At 37.8% G+C, this 22,574-nt stretch overlaps 1 protein-coding gene across 1 annotated transcript in view; it reads left to right on the forward strand.

Annotated features, from left to right (window-relative positions):
• INVS (inversin) overlaps positions 1 to 22,574 on the forward strand; it is a 249,338-nt gene that overhangs the window by 40,628 nt on the left and 186,136 nt on the right. The window contains exon 3 of the mRNA XM_043979547.1: positions 12,404 to 12,570. Within this exon, the coding sequence (XP_043835482.1) occupies positions 12,404 to 12,570 (167 nt within the window). The remainder of the gene's footprint in view (positions 1 to 12,403; positions 12,571 to 22,574) is intronic.

The following is a 22,574-nucleotide window of genomic DNA, read 5'->3' on the forward strand; positions in this document are numbered from 1 at the left end:
TGAAAAAAAAGTTTTCAAAAACAGCATTTACACAGATTTAAGAAAACTTGAAGAGGGAGAAGTTCTCTGGAGGAGGTGTCACCTGAGTGGAATTTTTCAGGAAGTAAAGTTCCCCTCCAGCTCTCATGGTTTATGGTCCATGGCACAACATTCAGTCTCGGTGTATCTTTGGAGGGGTGGATGGAGGGGGAAGGGAGATAGGTCCTGGGAGTGAGGAAGGAGAGAGGTTGCGAGATATATCTGTTCAGGTAATGGAGGAACTGGAACAATTACCAGTGACAGGACAGGATGAACTTGGGTAACAGGCAGTAGAGTGGGTAAGAATGAATAGCTTAACTCTAGCAAGGGGGCAGTATCTATAGCAATATCCAGGGGAAAGGTTAGGAATCATAAACTTATAACTTTAGAACTGGAAAGAATCTTTTTGGTTCAACCCTTTAATTTTTTTTTTTTTTTTTTTGGTGAGGCAATTGAGGTTAAGTGACTTGCCTAGGGTCCCACAGCTAGTAAGTGCTAAGTGTCTGAAGCTGGATTTGAACTCAGGTACTCCTGACTCCAGGGCCGGTGCTCTATCCACTGCGCCACCTAGCTGCCCCTCAACCCTTTAATTTTACCTAATAGAAGCAATGATAAAGGGCAACATATACTCATTGCTTTGGATATTGATAAATTGGTTTTTTTAGAGCACTTGTGATTATTTGATGTTGGGGGGGGGGGTTTGTTTGTTTTATGTTCCAGACTAGTGAGAGATGTACTACTGTTGTTTCATAATTAGAATGGTCAACAAAGGCTTAGGGACATGCTCAAATGGTGTAGCCATTTTCTCCAGAGGTGCCAAAGTGGCGTATAATTTTTTAAAGCAACATTTGTGGAGTAGCACAAGTTGAGTTGCTTCAACCAAGAAGGGTATTGGCTATCCCAAAATATGAGTCTACAACAACTAGCAATGACTATTTTTTAAAAAATCAGAGTCATTTATCTATGTAATCCATCTGTACTGAAATTCAATGCATCAAACATTTTAAGATAGAGCTCAGATTTCACCTTGTTCCCAATGTGCCTTATACTGTTAGCTTGATGAAGAGCCTCTAGGCTCTTTTTTTTTTTTTTTTGAGATGGTATATGAATCTTCACTACTCCACACTGCTTTTTATATAAGGTGTCTTACGATTTGCTTTACCTGAGCTAAAGCAACTTCCAGTCCTTTGTAAGCAATAGTGTGATAATCTAGCAAGAGTTACTTGCTTTTTGTTTTTTAGTTTTACTTTTTTTTTCTTTTGTGGCTATTGTATCAATTGAAACTCATGATAGCTTATTTCCCTTTTCATTCCACTCCCTTTTTAAAGAGTCTGAGGTTTTACCGTGTTAATTGATCAGATTTTTGTCTGACAGCTTCCTTCTAAACTGTTCTTAAGTAATGTAAGGTTGTGCATATGAGGGCACAAGAGCATTTAACAATATAGGAATAAATATTGATGGTGCAGCTAGGAGTATTGGACTTACAATCAGGAAGGCTTATCTTCATGAATTCAAATCTGGCCTCAAACACTTACTACTAGCTGTGTGACCCTGGGCAAGTCATTGAACCCTATTTGCCTCAGTTCCTCATCTGTAAGATGAACTGGAGAATGAAATGACAAACTACCCTAGTATCTTTGCCAAGAAAATCCCGAATGAAGTCACAAAGAGTTGGACACGACAAACGACTAAAAAAAGAACAAAAATAAATATTGATATAAGTGCTACAACAAGCATCAAGTAGGAGCACAGCACTGTGTTAGGTAGTCAAGGAGATAGAACATTACATAAAATATCTTGGCTTTCATGAAGTGCATAGTCTAGAAGGGGATAACAGACACACACAGATAGCTGGAGTACACAGTATTATAACAGAGAATTATAAAACATTTTATGGAAAATCTGCAGAGCAAGGTCATTGGAGGGAGGGGACCCTCAGGGAAGGCTTCCAAGAGAAAGTGTCTTCTTGTGTTTCTTTCTGGGGTAGTACATTTGCAACACATGGGGCAGCTACATGCATGGCACAGTGGATAGGGCATTGGGCTTGGAATCGGGAAGATTTCATTTTCTTAAGTTCAAATCTGGCCTCAGACATTTAGTAGATGTGCTACCCTGGGCAAGTCACTTAACCCTGTTTGCTATAGTTCCTCATATGTAAAATGAACTGGAGAAGAAAATGGCAAACCACTCCAGTATCTTTGTCAAGAAAATCCCCAAAAGGAGCCACAGAGTCAGATACAACTGTACAACATCTACGTATGGTGCATTTAAAACAATCTGGGTATCTCCATTGCAAGTTGGCTTATACCAAGAGCATAAGATTTTTTTTTGTAGTTACTGGAGTCTTGTCATTAACAAAAGAATTATTTTAAGAGCCTGGACTCTAAATTTCTGTCAGTTGAATTTAATTACAATTAAATTCTGTTCGTTTCTTATTTAACTTCAGCATAGTTGTCCTTCTGCACCTACAAAAAAATGAATTTTTCAGGAACTTAATGCTGATGAAAACTCCTGTGTAGACTCTTGGGCAGCTGGCAAATAGTGATTTTATGCTCGGCAGAAGCTACACCTCATAACAAAAGCTTGCTGGGCAGGAAGCTGGCAACATGCATGGGCAGAGAGGAATGTGAGTGAGAGAGGAATAGCAGGAATTACAGAATTGAAAAAAGATTCACTTCAGCTGGTGAATCCTTCAAAACAAGTGATGCCTATCAAAAGGAATAGCAGTTAGAGCCTATCACTGGTGATTTGATGATCTAGCTCCTTGTTTTGTTCACTACATCCAGTTATCAGTGAGAATGAGGGGAGCAAGTTTGCCAGATCATGGGAATCGGGGAGCTTTGTGCCCTGCCTATGGGTAGTCTTCCTGTTACTGTTGACTCTTTCCTAAGAGCAGGGATCTACACATAGGCATCCTATTAATCTTTGTCTCTCTGTGGATTATTTGCAGTTGATAGCAGGGGACATGGCATCATTCGATCAGGTTCTTTTTCATGTTTCATTATTTTTTTGGGGGGGGTTGTTTTGTTTTTTTATTTTTTTAGTGAGGCAATTGGGGTTAAGTGATTTGCCCAGGGTCACACAGCTAGTAAGTGTTAAGTGTCTGAGGCCAGATTTGAACTCAGGTCCTCCTGACTCCAGGGCTGGTACTCTATCCACTGCACCACCTAGCTGCCCTTCATTATTAATAATATTAATAGCAGTAGTCACAACAACAGCAGCACTCATTTATGTAGTGTTTTAAGACTGACAAACTGACATGTGAGAGCAGGGACTAACCAACAAGGGTCCCGTCCTTCAAGCAGGTATAATCTGCTCTGCCCAGTGCCAACCTACCCAAATCCTTTACTTGCAGCCATGGATCATAGAGAACCCTGCCCTCTTCTCTAAAAGCATTAAAAGAATCCCACTGTTCTTCAAAGTACCCCCAGAACCACCACAAAAAGAGCTGCTATACATACAAATAGGAACAAAACTGTTTTTCGTTTTGGGGGGCAATGAGGGTTAAGTGACGTGCCCAGGGTCACACAGCTAGTAAGTGTCAAATGTCTGAGGCTAGATTTGAACTCAGGTCCTCTTGAATCCAGGGCTGTTGCTTTATTCACTGCGCCACATAGCTACCCCTCAGAACTGTTTTTAATTTTGTTTTATATCCCTAGTGCCTTCAACATGCTATATAACATGACCAGGGGCACATTTCCCTTCCTAACCTTCTCCTTTTGCTGTTGCCCTCCCTTTTTCCCATCCTGGCCCACCCCAAAACCCATCTGAGATGCTGGATTGCTCACGCAATTTTTTTTTTTGTAAATTTTTAAAAATTCATTTTCAACTCGAATACAAACTGACAAAAGAAAAAAAAGAACATTGCCCAGCCCCTGCACACAGCAGAACATGAGAGGATTCAATATAAAACAACAAATTTCCATTTCAATAAAACCTATAAATACTACATTGTTTTCAAAGCTACCCAGCTTTTCTTTGCTTCCTTGTAGGTTTTCTGTTGTGGGGAAAATGGGGTAGGGGGTTTGGGGTCCTTAGGAATTCCTCTTTAAAGAATTACACCCTCTTGGGGCAGCTAGGTGGTGCAGTGGATAAAGCACCAGCCCTGGATTCAGGAAGACCTGAGTTCAAAGCTGGCCTCAGACACTTGACACTTACTAGCTGCGTGACCCTGGGCAAGTCACTTAACCCTCATTGCCTGGCCAAAAAAAAGAGAATTACACCCTCTTGCACACAAAAGCAGTTAGAATAAGATAGTGGTTTATTTAGAGGAAGGGGAAGGGAAGGAAAACCAAGAGAGAAATCCTTGGACTTCTCATGGGGAGAAAGGCATGGCACAGAGAGTGGCTCTGAGATACCAATCCCCTTGAAGCAGGAGACAGGCAGGTACTTTTTTATAGAGGACTGATGGGGGTGACCATCTGACTGTGGAAAGTTTCCTTAGTGAGGGAGGACCATCCCCCACTGGTGGTGGCTGGAGGGATTGGGTGAGGAGTGGCTGCAGATCTCACAAAGGCAGCAGCCACACCTAATCTTATCTCCCCAAGGTTGAGGGAGACTAAAATGAAGGGTGGGGGTCCCTGAGCTAACTCAATCTGATCTGGTTCCACTTAACTCTCTAGGAGTGTCCGTCCTCTGGTTTAGTTTTTCAAGGAGAAGGTTCTTCGTTGTGCCCCAGAGAACTTCTGGGGTGCTATGGGCCCATAACATTTTTCTTTTGTTCTCCTGTGCACTTTTGACTTTATTTTATCCCTTTCTTCCCTCCCCCCACAAAGAAGGCTAGGATTAAACATGAAGATATATACACATGAACATACATATACATATATACACATACATATATACTTATGCATGGATATCTATAAACATAGATACTCATACAAATATATGTAAGACTGTACCATGCATATTTCCACTTGTCATCTTTCTCTGTAGATAACATTTCTTTATAAATCTCTTTCCATGTTTTTTCTAAATCAATCAGCTCATTTCCTACATAACAGCAACTCCTCCCATTGTTCTGTTAGATAAGCTTCTCCCAGTCCTGTCCTTCCTGTGCCAATTCTGCATTTGCTTCTGTAGCTCCCCCTCTAATTTGATACAGGTTCGAGTTTGAATCCCCAAGGGGAAGACTAATCTCCTATCTGAGAGATTGTCTATAACAGTTTTCCCCCCAATTTTCTGCATTCTTTCTGTTCTTGGTTACATTGGTTTTATTTATACCAGAATATTTTAATTTAAAATAATAGAAATGATCAATTTTACACTTCAACAATACTCTCACCTTATAATATAGTTCAAGGTCTGATACGGCTGAATCTGTTTCCTTTACATCTCTCCCCCCCCCCCCCCCCCCCCCCCCCGTTTCCTTGAAATTCCTGACTTTTTGTTCTTTCAAATGAACTTTATTATTTTTTCTAACTCAGTAAGATAATTTTTTTTGGTAATTTATTTGGGATGGTATTGAATAAATAGATAAGTTAGGTAAAATTGTCACTTTTTAATTATATTGACTTTACCTACCCATGAACAATAAATATTGCTTCAGTTATTTAGATTTGATTTTATTTGTATAAAAGTGTTTAATGTTTGTATCCATATAGTTCCTATTGCTCATACAATTTCTTTTCTTTTCTTTTTTTTTTTTTGGTGAGGCAATTGGGGTTAAGTGACTTGCCCAGGGTCACACAGCTAGTAAGTGTCAAGGATCTGAGGCTGTATTTGAACTCAGGTCTTCCTGAATCCAGGGCCGGTGCTCTATCCACTGTGCCACCTAGCTGCCCCACATACAATTTCAATGAAATGAAAATCAATAAGTTTTGGTGAGACCTTACCGTTTGCCCTACCTATATTCTCTGTAGATCTCTCTCTCATCTGATTAATTGGTGTAGTCTCACTATCCTTGTGCCTCGCTATATACCTTGCTGGTGAATTCTTATGAATTCTGAACTTTTTTATCTGTCCAGCAATTTAACATTTTTACTTATCACCCCCAACTAAGTGTGAGTTCCTTGAAAGCAAGAACTCTCACTTGTTCAGGTTTTTGCCCCCACATTTAGCAAAGTAAGCACTTAAATATTTATTAATAAGTGAAAAAATAATTTGTTTATATAATTGTGATTAATGCATTAGAAAAATGAAAACTACCCATAATATACATTCATTTCAATGACCTCTTTTAAAACATTTAAATCTTTAAAACTAAACTAATATTTGCTATCCAGTACGTGTGTGTATATACACATATAGATGCGTATATGTGTATTAGAATATAGATATTATAATATATGTAGATATATAGATATAAGGACATATATATCTATATATAGAACATATAGATATATATATGCATATGTGTGTATACAGTAATTATTGTTCAATTGTTTCAGTTAGGGGTTTTCTTGGCAAAGATACTGGACTGATTGGACATTTCTTTCTCTAGCTCATTTTAGAGATGAGGAAACTGAAGCAAACAGGGTTAAGTGACTTGCCCAAGGTTACACAGCTAGGAAGGGTCTGAGGCCAGATTTGAACTTGGAAAGATGAGTCTTCCTGACCCAAGGCCCTGCCATCTATTCACTGTACCACTTAGTTGCCCACATACTGTAGACATGTACATAAATATGGATAGATAACATGCATATAGTGATATTGGCAAGAATAAACATTTCCATATTCCAGATTCATACATATAGACTTCGTCTCCCATTTAGTTTATACCTGTTGCCTAGAGATACATTCTCCTTTGAAAACTTTACTAAATTTTCATTCAATCTTATTTTCTGAACACACTATTACTTGTTTACTAGGAAAAGGTAGGACCACGTGGTGAAGTGTTGACGTTACTCTTAAACAAATGCGACCACATTGTGTTTGTTGAATGAATTATTTTAGCTCTCACAAATTCATCCAAGATCTTAGCTTTCTATCAAAGGCATCCAAGACTTCAGCTCAAAGACTCATGGTATGACCACATTGTTTGTGGAATGAAAGAATGATTTTTAGTTCTTTTCTAAATCTATGCAACTCTCTCAGAACCTATTTAAAAAATAAACTGGAGTGAGTGAAGAGCCTCAGTTAATTAGGAAAGCTACTTTAAAAATAAATGTTTCTTCCTCTATCAGTTAAGTTAAAAGGTTCATCTTCACATTGCTATCAAGGTAGTAGTCTTTCAGTAAGTACTTTTGTGATTTTCTTTCATATCTTTATGTAAATCTACCTTAGCTGACCTACCTGTTGTATTAGAGAACTTCTTTAATTGATTTTTTTAAAAAAAATTTTGTGAGGCAGTTGGGGTTAAGTGACTTGCTCAGGGTCACACAGCTAGTAAGTGTCAAGTGTCTGAGGTCAGATTTGAACTCAGGTCCTCCTAAATCCAGGGCCAGTGCTTTATCCACTGTGCCACCTAGATGCCCATTTGATCTTTTAATCTTTCATGTAAGTTACTGGAGCATTTGGACAGTACATCTGTTTTCATGGCTTTTCACCCTTGACATATACTAACATCATTGGGGGGGGGGTCTCTAGCTTTTTTTTTTTTTTTTGGTGAGGCAATTGGGGTTAAGTGACTTGCCCAGGGTCACACAGCTAGTAATTGTTAAGTGTCTGAGGTCAGATTTGAACTCAGGTCCTCCTGAATCCAGGGCTGGTACTCTATCCACTGCGCCACCTAGCTGCTCAGATCTCTAGCTTTTTAAAAATTTTTTTAAGCTCAATAATCAAATTCTGAAATTTCTTGTGTCATTGTTGAGCTGATTGCATCTCTGCGACTAAAGAGAATGTCTGAAATTTTCAGAATCTGACATCAGACGACTTTATCTTCCTTTTGACAATCTAGGCCAAAATGCCCTCTTTCAGTGCAACAATTTGGTGTTTGGAGAAAATGACTTCCCGTGCCATTTGCAAACTTTCTTCTTAACACTTGTCAGGAGAAACTCCATTGTTTTTTATTCTTGTTTTTCCATATTTGGTTTCCACATTGCTGTTTGCAACTCTTCCCATTGTTCTGTTAGACAAACTTCTCCCAGTCCTGTCCTTCCTGTGCCGATTCTGCATTTGCTTTTGTAGCTCCCCCTCCAATTTGATACAGGTTTGAGTTTGAATCCCCAAGGAGAAGACTAATTTCAAGTTTCTAAAATATGTCATATGGGGCCACCCTTCTAACACTCCAGAGCTTCTACCAGTGTGCTTTCCATGAAGACTCGTTTGGTGCTCACAACTTTCTCTTAGCAAAGTCGTTTTTTAAGAATGTGTGGTAAAGGCTGCTGAGTCTGGACTCTGGGTCACTGCTCTCTGTCTGCAGGTGATTGTTCTTCAGGTTCTGTGTGGTTTGTCTTTCGTTTTTTTTGTTTTGTGTTTGTTTTTTTTTTTTTTTTGGTGAGGCAGTTGGGGTTAAATGACTTGCCCAGGGTCACACAGCTAGTAAGTTGTCAAGTGTCTGAGTCCAGATTTGAACTCAGATCCTCCTGACTCTAGGGCCAGTGCTGTATCCACTGTGCCACCTAGCTGCCCCTTGTCCTTCATTTTTGAAGAGGACCAATGGCCTCACAATGGGTGATGTCTTGACTTGAATTGGATTTAAGTAAGGCAGAGTTGTGCAAAATTGCAGGCCTCACTCTCTCTTCCAGAGTCGTCAAAGTCTAGTGGAAAGACAAAAATCAAAATGATTGGTTTACCTTACTTTGGTCAAGAATTGGATTGGGAAAGAAGGTTCTACTTTTTTTTTTTTTTTGAGGCAGTGGGGTTAAGTGACATGTCCAGGGTCACATGCTAATGAATCTGCAGCTGGGTTTGAACTTGGGTCCTCCTGACTCCAGCACTGGCACTGTATCCACTGTACTACCTTACTGCCCTAGAAGGTTTTATGCTTAAATGGATCACTCTATTTCTACCCTCAGAGTGAACAAAGATTCCCCTCCTCCCCCCCCCCCATGAACACAACTCTTACTCAGATTCCTCAAAGAAAGTAATTTAGATTTTTAAGTAAGGCAGGAAAAGTTTTCAAGGAGGGCATTGTTTTCCTAGAAGTTAGATTAAATACTGATAGTTTCCTTCATTCAGATACAAATGAAATAATAAGTTGGAAAGTGCATGGCACAATGCCTCCAATATAGACACTGTTGTTCAGTCATTTTCATTCATGTTCCACTCTTTTTGACCCCATTTGTGGCTTTCTTGGTAAAGATACTGAAGTGGTTTACTGTTTCCTTCCTCATTTTACAGATGAGGAAACTGAGACAAACAGGGTTAGATAACTTTGGAAAGAAGGTTTTCTCTCTCTCTCTCTCTCTCTCTCTCTCTCTCTCTCTCTCTCTCTCTCTCTCTCTCTCTCTCTCTCTCTCTCGGCAATGGGGTTAAGTGATTTGCCCAGGGACATACAACTAACAAGTGTCTGAGGCTGAATTTGAACCCAGGTCTTCCTGACATTGTGCCCTCATACTATAGGGTACTACATAAATGCTTATTCTCTCCCTCTTCCCTTCCACATCTGTAAAAAAGTTTAGAGTGGGGAAGCATCTATTTATAAATTTAGGAAGGGGTTTATTTTAAAATCTAACTTTTTTTAAATTAACAAGCATTTTTTTTTCCTCCTGTCTTCTCCACATACTTGGAGAGGGGGAAAAAAAAGGGAAAAATCTATAGAAATAAACATCATCAAGCAAAATAAATTCCCATTTTGGCCACATGCAAAAATGTATGCCTCTTTGTGCATATTTAATCCATTATCTCCCTGTCACGGGGTGGGTAGTATTCTTCAACAGTTGTCCTCTAGAATTATGGTTGATCATTGCACTGATGAGATTTCTTAAGTCTTTCAGAATTGTTTTTACAATGTTGTTCTGATAGTTATAAATTGGTCTCCTGGTTCTGCTCACTTCACTCTCCATCAGTTCTTACAAATCTCACTCAGGTTCTTCTGAAACCATACCTTTCAGAATTTCTTACAGCATAATTTTCAATTATATTTGTATGCCATAATTGTTTTAGCCATTCCCCTGGTTGTCAGGCTCCCATTAGTTTCCTATTCTTGACTTCCACAAAATAAGCTCCTATGGTTTTGTATACAGCTTTAGATGCTGTTTTACAAAAGCTTGAATAGCTGAAAACCTCACTGAGAATTTTGGGACACCTGTATATCAGACCTTGTCCTCTTTCTTTGACTTCTTTGGGGGTATAGGACTAATAGTGGTATTGCTAGGTCAAAGAGTATGCGGCTGAGTAATTTGGAGGAAATAATTTAAAAATGCTTTCTAGAATATTTAGACCAATTCCCAACTCCACCAACAGTGTGGTTAAGTAATATGCCCATTTTTTCCATAATCCCTGTAGTATTTGTCTTTTTGTTATTTTGCCACTCTGATGAGTATGAACTGGGCTTCAGTGTGGCTTTAATTTTTAATTCTCTAATTAGTATTGATTTGGAGCATTTTTTCATGTGATTCTTAGTATAAATTTTTTTCCCTTTGAAATCTGACTGTTCATGTATTTTTTTACCATTTATCTATAGGGAAATAGTTTATAATCTTACACATTTGAATCAGTTTCTTAATATATCTCAGATTAAGAGACCTTTATCAGAGAAAGTTATTGCAAAGTTTTGTTTCTAATAACCTGTTTTGTTTCAATTTTTAGTTTTGTTAAACCTCTGTTGAAAAACTTAAAAAATTTTATATAATGAAAATTGGTGCTCTATCCACTTCGCCACCTAGCTGCCCTTGTCAATTGTTTATTTATGAACTCTTCCCCATTCTAGATATTTTTTTGGGGGGGGGCTGGGCAATTGGGGTTAAGTGACTTGCCCAGGGTCACACAGTTAGTAAGTGTTAAGTGTCCGAGGTCACATTTGAACTCAGGTCCTCCTGAATCCAGGGCCAGTGCTCTATCCGCTGCGCCCCCCCCCCCATTTTAGATCTTAAAAGGTAGTTTCTTCCTTGGTTCTCTAATTTGCTTTATGATATTACATATGTCTGTCATGTATCCATGTGGAGTTTATTTTGGTATATAGTGTTAGATGTTGGTCCATAACCAATTTCTGCCAAACTTCTTTACAGTTTTTTCAGAAGTATTTGTCAAATGATGGAATTCTTAACCTCAACAAATGTAGTCTTTGGATTTATTGCTACTGTGTTCTTTTGCTTCTGTATGTTGGGTTCCACTGACGGACATTTTTTCATCAGCATCAAATCATTTTTGATGATTACTGCCTTGTAGTCTGGTTTGAGATATGTTAACTGCCATGTCTCTTTCCTTCCTAATTGTTTTCATTATTTCCATGAAGATGTACTTCCCCAGATTAATTTTGTTAATTTTTTTCTAGTTACACAAAATGTAAATATATTAAGTAGTATCTTTATTTTTATTATATTGATTCAACCAGCCTATGAGAAATTAATCTCTCTTCAGTTATTTAAACTATCCTTGTTACTATAAAAATCATTTGTAGTTTCAGTAATATTCATATGTTCATATAATTCCTTTATATTTTGGTAGATAGACTCTCATGTATTTTATAAATTCTCTAATTACTTTGAATAAAATTTCTCTTTCTATCTCTTCCTGCTCAGTTTTGTTGGTAATGTGTAGAAATGCGGATAGTTTATATGGAATAGGTGGTAGAAATGAATTCTTGCTCCTCTACAATCTACCTTCCTCTCCTATAAGTTAAAGACTTGTTTACATTATTAAATTTAATATTAAATTTTAATTAATTAAATTAATCAATAAATTAAATTAATATAAAATTTAATTAAAAATTAATCAGTAAAATCAAGTATGTTATATATATTATAAAATTATTACAAATTAAATTCATTAGGTCAACCAAAGTACTTTTTAAGCAAAGCTCATATGGCACAGTTCACAATCTGGAAATGATCATTCTTCCACCAGAATACAGACCCACCATAGCTCGTAGGCCTAGAGATAACACCCACAAATTCATGGTTATGGAATTTTAACAGAAAGAAGTTATTTTATAAAGCTTTCCTAAGTTTCTACTAGCCTTATTGTTTGCAAAGACTCACCCCAACCCAAAGACCTTCAGTCACAAGTGCAAGTTGTTTTGCACTTACTGCCATGAACATAAATGATCATTTGGGATCAGGATGGATCAGTAAGAGAGATCCAAGAATTAATAAGATTTTTGTCTTGGGTTGGGGAGGGAAATACAGAATTCTATACTGTGTTGTGGAATCAGCTGTAATTACTCTAAATCTGGCACACACAGTTTGTTATGCGGGTTCTGGGTAGAAGAGGTTTACACAAAGCACTTATTTCATTGTCATGCTGGTTATGTGACCATTATGAACTTTGATAAGTTAAAGGTAATTATAAATCATATGCTTTCTTGAGAGCAGTCAACTCAATATAATCCTCATCATTTTAGGAAATCGTGACCTGAAAGACAAAGAAGATCAGTTTGGGAGAACCCCTCTCATGTACTGTGTGTTAGCAGACCGTGTCGATTGTGCAGATGCCCTCCTGAAGGCAGGAGCAGATGTTAATAAAGCTGATCACAGCCAGAGAACAGCACTCCATCTTGCAGCGCAAAAGGTGAGGAGAAACATCACATTAAAGCCTAAATAGTTTGTATGGTCCTTATTACTTACTGACTTCCCTTAACTACCTTGATGTTACATTATTAGCTGTCCTGCTTAGCAGTTTTAGAGGTGAAAATCATAATTGTGGACTCTTGCTTAGAAGTGTTTTGTTAATTAACTATGCCTTTGTAAAGTGTTCATTCCATAGACTAAACTCCCAGCACTAGGTAGAAAAATAACTCAATGGAATTATAAAAATTATATTCTGGGGGCAGCTAGGTGGCACAGTGGATAGAGCACTGGCCCTGAAGTCAGGAGTACCTGAGTTCAAATCCAGCCTCAGACACTTAACACTTACTAGCTGTGTGACCTTGGGCAAGTCACTTAACCCCAATTGCCTCTCACACACACAAAAAAAAACCAAACCAAAAACCTTTGTATTCTGTCTTTAAAAACTGAGAGGTTTTATAATTCCATTGAAGTTTTTTTTTGCACTGGACCCATAATTTCATTGGTATAGGGGTTGGTTGCCTTGTGAGGAAACTCTACTTATAAATGTATCTTGGCACCTGTCATAAAAGTTATAGTTTTAAATGTTGCTGGTCACTAAAAAGCTAAGTGACTCATCAAGGGTCATATAGTTGGTATGCATCAGACATAGAACTTGACCCTGAGACCAGCTCCCTATCATCTATCCATGCCATGCTGTCTCTCCATTAAGTTACATATTAAATCTAATTAGTAGGCTTTCAAATGTCAGACAACTGGCATAAATTTCAGAACAGCCACAAAGGATCCTCTCTAATCTGTTCCTTTTTTAATGCTTTATTCACATTTTTTAAGTGAAGTAATTTCTTAATAACTCTTGGTTGCTTCAATAGAATCTCTTTTAATTAAGTGTGGGTATGCAAAACATCTAATCCATCTTTCACATTGTTACCCACCTGCTCTTCTTGATCCCAGCAGTCTGATCCAATCTTCTGAAATCCCTCCCAGCCACCATTTCTCCAAGATGACTAACAGTGGTTCTATGATACATAAAAGGTCTTCTGTATCATGCAATGTAATTAGTTTGAGCAAGATGTTTGAATATTTTATTGTGGCTATGGTCTTTCTTTCTGTATCTTAACTTCTTAGATTTTATGCTTATTTTACCCTTTCCAGTTGGAATATCATTCTCTTAATTGGAAAAGGTAATACAAGTGAGTAGATCTGCCTTCTCTGTCATCTACTAACATCACTTATTCTTATCTTAAAAATGGCTTTAGGGGCAGTTAGGTGGCACAGTGGATAGAGCACTGGCCCTGGATTCAGGAGGACCTGAGCTCAAATCCGACCTCAGACACTTGCTAGCTATGTGACTCTGGGCAAGTCACTTAACCCCAACTGCCTCACCAAAAAAAAAAAAATGGCTTTAAATGGGTCCCTTTTAGCCTTTTTTGGTTAAATCTTTGCTTATTCTTGACATTAGCCTTCCTATTGTCTTTAGTTTGTTTTTTCCTATTGTCTTTCTTACAGGTTTATGTTTATCTTTTTATTGGACCCTGGTTATGTCTCATTCTTCCTATCTTTTCTATGTTATTTCTTAACCTGAAGTGTTTTCCCCATGACATTTATCTTCCCTTTTTCTCCCTAATTTTTCATTTCATGATCAAAATTTCATTTTTGAAAAGTCATTCCTGTCACCATATTCCTTTTTATAATCTTTGCTGTAATGAACCACTTTTGATGGAACTAGGAATGAGACCTACGGTGGACTAAGAGTTAGAAATTGTCATACATCCCAAAAAAGACGAAAAGACCAATTTTTACAAAAATATTTATGGCAGCTCTTTTTGTGGTGGCTAAGAATTGGAAATCAAAGGAATGCCCATCAATGGGGAATGGCTAAACAAGCTGTGGTTTATGATTGTGATGGAATATTATTGTGCTATAAGAAATGAGAAATAGGATGATTTCAGAAAGGCCTGGAAAGACTTATATGAAGTGGGCAGAGCCAAGAGAACATTGTGCGCAGTGACAGTAATATTGTTTGATGAAGAACTGAATGACTTAGCTATTCCAGCAATACAGTGATCCAAAACAATCCCAAAGGTTAATGATGAAGCATAATATCCACCTCCAAAGAAAGAACTGATAGTGATTGAACATAGACTGAAGCGTGCTATTTTTCACTTTCATTTTTTTCTTTTATTCAAGTTTTCTTATATAAAACAACTAATATGGTAATGCTATAAATTAAAAAAAGAAATTGTCAAAATACAATCTGATATTCTCAAGCTGGAAACCACAGCCAGGAGAAGCATGGGTCAGTCATGCAGAGTTTGTTACCTTAAGATATAGTTTGCTTAGCAAATAGGCAATCAGCAGGGAGTAAGGTCCAAATTAGAAGTATGAGGTCATATCAGAGGACCACAATGTTAAAGGGAAAAGTAAACAGACAGGATCTAGGTCAAGCAGAAAATAGCAGATGCTGGTGGAATGGGGAGGGGAGGAATGAGAAAGGGAGAGATCTGACTTTTCACTAAGATCCTAAAATAATTTGTAACACACTCAATTTTCTAGGAACATAGTTTCTCTTATGTCTAGGCATAAGGGATTGACCTACATTACCATTTCCTTATATTAGCTTCACTGGGCAGCTCTCCACTACTCTCAAGGAGGCATGCCCTCCAAGAAAAGGGTCATCTCTAAGTGGTTGTGGACATCTCACCCTGGAATCATATCTACTTTATCTGTGAACTTTTTGAAATTTAATTTCTGAAAGTTTAAGATGCACTAAAGATTCTATCTATCATTCCCTCTTTTCACTATTATAAATTCTTAGATTAACAAGTAGGCTGCTTTCTGCCTAAAATGATCGATATAAGATGCATTCGATCTTTTGTCAAGAGTCTGTCATTTGAATATCATAAAATATGGTACAAAGAAACAAAATCCCAATACTCCAAATCCTGTCCTTGAATACTGTCACTTTTTCCCTTTCAAAGATGTAGAGTTCAACAGGAAGAAGAAAATGTCCCCATGTCCCTAAATTTTCAGTTTCCTACTCAGCACCTAAAAAACCACATATTCCAAACTTCTTCAAACCAAATGGTATCATTCCCATATGACTCAGGAGTCTGTAATAGTCTTTGGGTTAAGTGAATCCTGACATGGGCTCTATCAAATTTGGTTAAACACTCCACATTTTTTTATATTAGGTTCATACACAACCATCCCTGTCCTCCTGAGTAAGAAGTCACTAAGTACCAGTGTGAACATCCTTGATTCTAGTTTTAACAGGAGTAAGGAGTCTTCATCCTTGATTGTGCCTGTGAATATTTTTGTTCGTTTAATGGTGCGTGGGATATGTGTGTGTGTGTGTGTGTGTGTGTGTGTGTGTGTGTGTGTGTGTATGTATAGTGGGACAATGAGGGTTAAGTGACTTTCCCAGGGTCCCACAGCTAGTAAGCGTCAAGTGTCTGAAGCTGGATTTGAATTTTGGTCCTCCTGAAGCCAGGGCCAGTGCTTTATCCACTGCACCACCTAGCTGCCCCTGGGGTGCTATTTCTTCAAAAGATATTGATTCACTCACTATAAGGAAAACTTCCATATTATAATACTCCTATTACATACCTTAATTAGTACAGTTTATTCTTTCTCTTCTATTGTGACAAGTTCTTCTACTCACAAAACTGTTCAACACAGGTTTTTACTCTGTTCTACCTCGTTGGAATATTTTTACTGATGGCTTTCTTCCTGGATCATTTCTTTTCACTTATACCATGTCAGATCAGTTGGCACATTAAAAAAAGAAATTTCTTAAGTCCTGACACTTTCTCTTCTAGCAAATTCATTAGCTTGAATTTACAGTATATACAAACATTTACTACCATGGCAAGCCAGGAAACAGTATGTGCCCTATAAATCACTGCAGTGATTCTCTGCTCCCATACTTCCAGGCTTAAGTCAGAAACAGGCTTGGCTCTCCCTGGAAGTTACCAGGGCTCCTGCATGCATCAGTTTTTGGGAACTGTGACTTTAAATTTGGTTGTATTCCCCAATCGATGCTAATTTCTGCTGTGATTGAGATTCATTACAATCAGTTAGACATCAGGTCTATCAGGCAGAGATATAACTCCCTCCTCAGTAAACAGTCAACTTTGTCCTTAATATTCTAAAATATCTCAGTTAACTTTTTCTTCTTTATCATCTCATCAGGTACCTGTGCTCATTATTTAGTCCCTGGCCTAGGAGTTCTTAGAACTGCTAGGACTCCTTAAACTGGATTTTTTTTTTGCGGGGCAATGAGGGTTAAGTGACTTGCCCAGGGTCACACAGCTAGTAAGTGTCAAGTGTCTGAGACTGGATTTGAACTCAGGTCCTCCTGAATCCAGGGCTGGTGCTTTATCCACTGTGCCACCTAGCTGCCCCTGAACTGGGTTTTAAATATATATAAATATATATATGTATATGTATATAAATAAATTTTATTTCAATTTGATTGGTTCCTTTTGCAGTCCTATGTATTTTATTTTGTGTGCTTAAGAACATTATTCTAGGAATGGGTACATGACACCAAAAAAAAAAAAAGGTTAAAAACTTCTGGTCTGATGTATCATGTGATGTTGGATCTTGTCCTGGTAATACTACTTTCTTCATATGTGCCCTATCAGTCCATAAAGTAAATACTTGACCACTCTCTATGGTCTGTAGGACTCCAAGAAACAAAATGACCATTGTGGGGTGATTTAGTGGTGAACATTCATATGTAATCAATTATGCATTATATGTGTAACTATATTATAAGGGAAAGTGAACAATGTTATTAACATAATCATCACTTGGAATTATTAAGAGTCAGGTACCAGAAAACATTTCCTGGAATGCAAGACAGCGATTAGATTTTGATACTTAAGATAGGAAGAAGTGAAGGTCTTATCTCTCTCCATTAAGATGGCAGCTATAAGGGGCAGCTAGGTGGCGCAGTGGATAAAGCACCAGCCCTGGATTCAGGAGGACCTGAGTTCAAATCCGACCTCAGACACTTGACACTTACTAGCTGTGTGACCCTGGGCAAGTCACTTAACCCCCATTGCCTAACCCCCCCCCCAAAAAAAAAACCCGTTTGGGGCGGCTAGGTGGTGCAGTGGATAGAGCACTGGCTCTGGAGTCAGGAGTACCTGAGTTCAAATCCGACCTCAGACACTTGACACTTACTAGCCGTGTGACCCTGAGCAAGTCACTTAACCCCAATTGCCTCATTAAAAAAAAAAAGATGGCAGCTATACAACATGCATCCTTAAGCCTTCTTTCTAGGTAATGTGTAGGATTATAGTACAGACCACGAAGCTTGGCCGTCATGAATTTGGCCATTCTGAGCAATCTTTAAATAAGGTTTCAAGGATTCTGTCCAAGATTGTTCTCTCTCCTTTCAGGAAGATTGTGAAAATTGTCTATTTGACCTCATGCCTTTACAGTTAAAAATCAAATCAAATCAAAACCCAAGGACTTTGGGGGAAGGGGGAGGGAAAGACAAACATATTTAAATGCATTTTGGTGAGAGTGTAGGGACGAGTATACCCAAGAAGGAAGAGAAACTCTGTCCCTAGGGTGCTTAACTAGTATTATTGAGATCACAGAAAAATCTCAAGCAAATAGTGAGTCAAACTCCACATGGACACCAGGATTTGACCCAGACCTCTTTTCAGATGGAAACATAGGGTTGGTGTTCCATGATGCTTGACAATACATACTCACCACAGTAAATCTGTATTCTTCTGTTCTGATGCTTCTGTAAAGAACACACTAAAGAGTTATCACAGAGTTTATGATCCTTTCCCCTCCAGATGTGTCTATCTATATGTAAGTACTGCAAGACACAGTGCCTCATTGATTTATTCCTTGCATAGATTCCATTACCTGACTCCTAAAGAGACTTATTCAAAGAATGTCTGCTGGGTAAGCAGTAGGATAATCTTAGTAATGTAAAAACTCCCTGATAGCAGTTATCTTCATTTGCTACCAGTGTTGTTCCAGGAGAATCAATAGCTCTTATAAGAGCTGGGTCATTTGTTTCCTAATCTTCAGGTATCATTTTATCTGAAAATGAGACCACTGAGAATTTTTGGTATATAATTGCAAAATTTGGTTGCTTGAGGATGAGCATGTTTTTTGTGAAAATGTCACTAATATTACAGAAGCAAGAGAACTTCTAAATCAGGCACAATGGAAAGAGCATTCTCCATTCTGGTCTTTCTCAATAAAGAAATATTAACATCTTTAGAAGCATTTCTATTTATGGGGATCATGCTAATAGCATTTAGAAATGTCTGTCTCACTGAAGTTGAGACCACAAGGTATAGTGTATATAGAGCTGGCTTCCGGATCAGGGAGACATTGGTTCAAGATCCACCTGTGGCACATACTGTCTGCCTAAACTTGGGCAAGTCACTTAACTTCTCAGTGACCTCAAGGTAGTGCTCCAACCCAAAGCCTCTAAATTGAAGGGCACTTGCAGGGGCACCTAGGTGGGGAAGTGGATAGAATGCCGGGCCTGAATTCAAGAAGAATCATTTTCCTGAGTTCCAATCTGGCCTCTGACACTCCCTTAGCTGTGTGATCCTAGACAAGTCATTTAACCCTATTTGCCTCAGCTTTCTCGTTTGTAAAGTGATCTGGAGAAGGAAATGGCAAACCAGTCCAGTATCTTTGCCAAGAAAACCCCAAATGAGGTCATGAAGTCAGACACAACTGAATACCATACAGATCTGCATTTATACAAACAGTTTTCTTTATGGAGATTTTCTTATGCCATTGAAATCTCACCTCTAGACAAATGAGAGGAAAAAAATCATTGACACGATTTGCAAGTCATGTGGTATGTTTTTCTCCTAGACAAAAAATGAAATGTGGGAATGTCTTAATATTCTAGAAGTTGGTCTCACCATTTTGCTGAAGTAGAAAAAATAGAAAATATAGTTAAGTATATAGCTACCTTAGCATTTCAAATTTAGCCATTTATTTTCTCCTCGGTGTTCATTCTAAACCAGAGGTGTCAAACTTGTGGCCCACAGCAAAACTGAATGCATCCTGAACCAGATTAAAATGTAATTTGGAAATGTTAACAAAAATAATAGAAATACAGGACAACATAGATAATGTTAATTTAAGGTTTTCCAAGTTAATATGTAGCCTGTAGAGATCTGTTCTCTATTTGAGTTTGATACTGCTCTTCTCAACAATTTGCTGGCCCTCCAAATTTCACCTCACTGCAATGGCTCCATGCTTTCAATTGGTACATGTACTCTATCCACTGACACAGATCACAACCTCTCTATACTTACTCATTCTATGAGATTCTTATTCATGTATTTCCAGCTGCTCTCCATAGGGGATTCATCCAACATGCTAAAGGCTTTCCTCTGATCCTCCTGATATCTTGAGGGTAGAGATGTGGGTAGCATTTTGGCCCTCTGTTAGTTATCTCTTATGCTAAGAGAAGGGCAAATTAAAATAACTCTGAACCAAAGGAATTCAACAGCCTAGGAAAATATTCTGTCTCTCTTCCAGGCCTGCCTGAAGTCCTCCCATCATGAGTCCTGTTTTCCTCCTTTTTTTTCCCTTTTTCTTTTTTATGTAGCTATAATTTGTATAAATACAGTTCTGCTTCTGATGATTTTGCCTCTGTATTACAACAAATAAGTCCTTTCATGTTTCTTTGTATGCTTTGTATTTTTATAGTACCATCATATTATATAGACTTTATTATATTAAAGTAATTATATATTAATACATTAACTATTAGGTTTTGTTAAATATAATTATATTAAATTTAAAATGTATTAAACAATTAAATTAAATATATTGTGTTAAGATACCATAATTTATCCAGGTATCCTCCATTGTTTTCTACATGCTTTTTAAAAATCTAAAGTCATCTTGCTAACTTTATTGTGTCCAAGTTTCAAAAGATTAATGCGAAATGTTTTTTCCCCCAAGATTAAACAAATCTTAAAATGATAAACATGTGAATTTATTTAAATTAAAGACATTCACCTAAAAGTCTCTTTGTAAAATAAAACTTCCATCTGCAAAAGATTTTCCAAATACTAGTCATTTTTCTCCTTGTTCTTTGATTGGGTAATCAAAAGGATTGAAAATAACATTAAAATGAGTTAGCAAATTCAATGGGAACATTAGATTGATTATACATAATAGAATGTAAACTAGCTATATCTTATTAATTGAAGGGTTATAAAAAGTCTTTTTCATTAGTTGACTACATGAAAGGAAATTGGCATTAAAATATTATACTACTAAATTTACTAGTTATGTATTATAATCAGCTATGTCTGTTAGGTCACTTCCTGAGAGTTACTCCTCTTGAATTTATTTTTCATTATAGTAATTTTCAAAATTTTCCTCATTGTTATCTTTTAACTACTGATCAGATTTTCTCACCTCTAACCTGAGCTTGTCAGCAGTTAAAATTGTACACTAGGAAGTGGAACTTCATTTGCTCCAGTTACTTAGTTTTCACATAAAATAAACATTTATTGAGGAGACACCTCCATCAACTAAAAGATGACACCGTTTTGCTTTTCAATGAGGCATAATTCCCTCAGGTTCAAAAGCTCAATTGCAAGTACTGCAATTTAATGGGGGAAGAGAGAGTTAGGGGAGGATCCTTGGGGGTGGGAGCCTGAGCCTAACAAAGGGTTTTAGTGAACTGTGAGTTCGATAAGAGCCAGCAGTGTGTAGTGACTGGGGGGGGGCGGGGGGGAGAAACGAATGTGTTCTTAGACTGCATTAATGTACTTGGAACTAGTAAGACCACTTTATCAAAATTCCTTTCTTATTAATGCAGTTAATTCCTGTCTTAATTAAGGAATTGATTACTTATTAATGCAGTGTACCTACCTGGAGGAGGAGATTACTATATTAATTGTCAGAGTTCCACAGATGGAAATGCTTGGAGTCAGTGCCACTGTATCAAGGATGGCTTTGGATGGCACAATGGTTAGAGTATTGGACTTGCTGACTAGAAGACCAGAGTTCAAGTATTACCTCAGGCATTTAACCTCTCTTGGCCTCAGTTTCCTCATCTGTAAAATGGAGAAAATAAGCCCCTACCTTGCAGGGTTTTGATGAGGACCAAAAGAGAAGACATAGGTAAAGCACTTTGCAGACTTTAAGGCCCCTGCAAATACTCCATCATGGCCATCATTCAAGCCCCTGCCATTTACATTGGCAACAAGAGAAGAAGGAAATTACTGACAAAACCGTACCTATGTCCTTAGTCCTGTTTTCCTCAAATCCAATCAACCTTTAACCCCCTCGATTTCTGGCCAAGGGGCGAGAAACTGCCACAAAATTGCGTCATAAACAATTTTATTTTATAAAACTAAAATAAGGGGGAAATGAAATCAGACAAAAGATAATATGAAAGCAATTCCTTCAACTTAATGTTTCCCAAGAGTCTATTGAGTACAAAGCTCTGAGCTAGGCACTAGGGTAAGATACAAAACCACCAAGTTATGGAACTCATCATTTGAGAGAGAAAACATGCATAAATAACCAGTAGCCTAATGGAAAGAGCAAAGGACTTGGTGTTAGATCAGTGCCCTGACTCCTGCATTTCCTAGCTATTTGACTAGACAAGTCTCTGAGCCTCAGTTTCTTCCTCATCTGTAACATGAGAATAATATCTGCACTATCTAGGGTAGCTGTGGAGAGAGTTCTTTGAACCTTGACTTGCTATACGATTGTCAGTTCATGGTATTAAGAGTAGCAACATTAGACAAAACAGATCTTGATAAGTTAAAAAAAATACAAACAAAAGGCTGTGTATGGTCTGATTTCTGCAAGAAGAGGAGCTTCTGAGTGAGGGAATTGAGGAAGGCTTGATGGAGGAAAAGAGCATTTGAACAGGTTCTAGAAGCATTTTAACAGATCCACTGCCAAGATGGAGAGGGCTTGGGAGGGAACATCCCAAAGATAAGAAATACCATGAATAAAAACTGATGGAAATGT

This window comes from Dromiciops gliroides, chromosome 1 (genome assembly GCF_019393635.1).
Source record: "Dromiciops gliroides isolate mDroGli1 chromosome 1, mDroGli1.pri, whole genome shotgun sequence".
In the NCBI taxonomy this organism is placed as follows: Eukaryota; Metazoa; Chordata; class Mammalia; order Microbiotheria; family Microbiotheriidae; genus Dromiciops; species Dromiciops gliroides.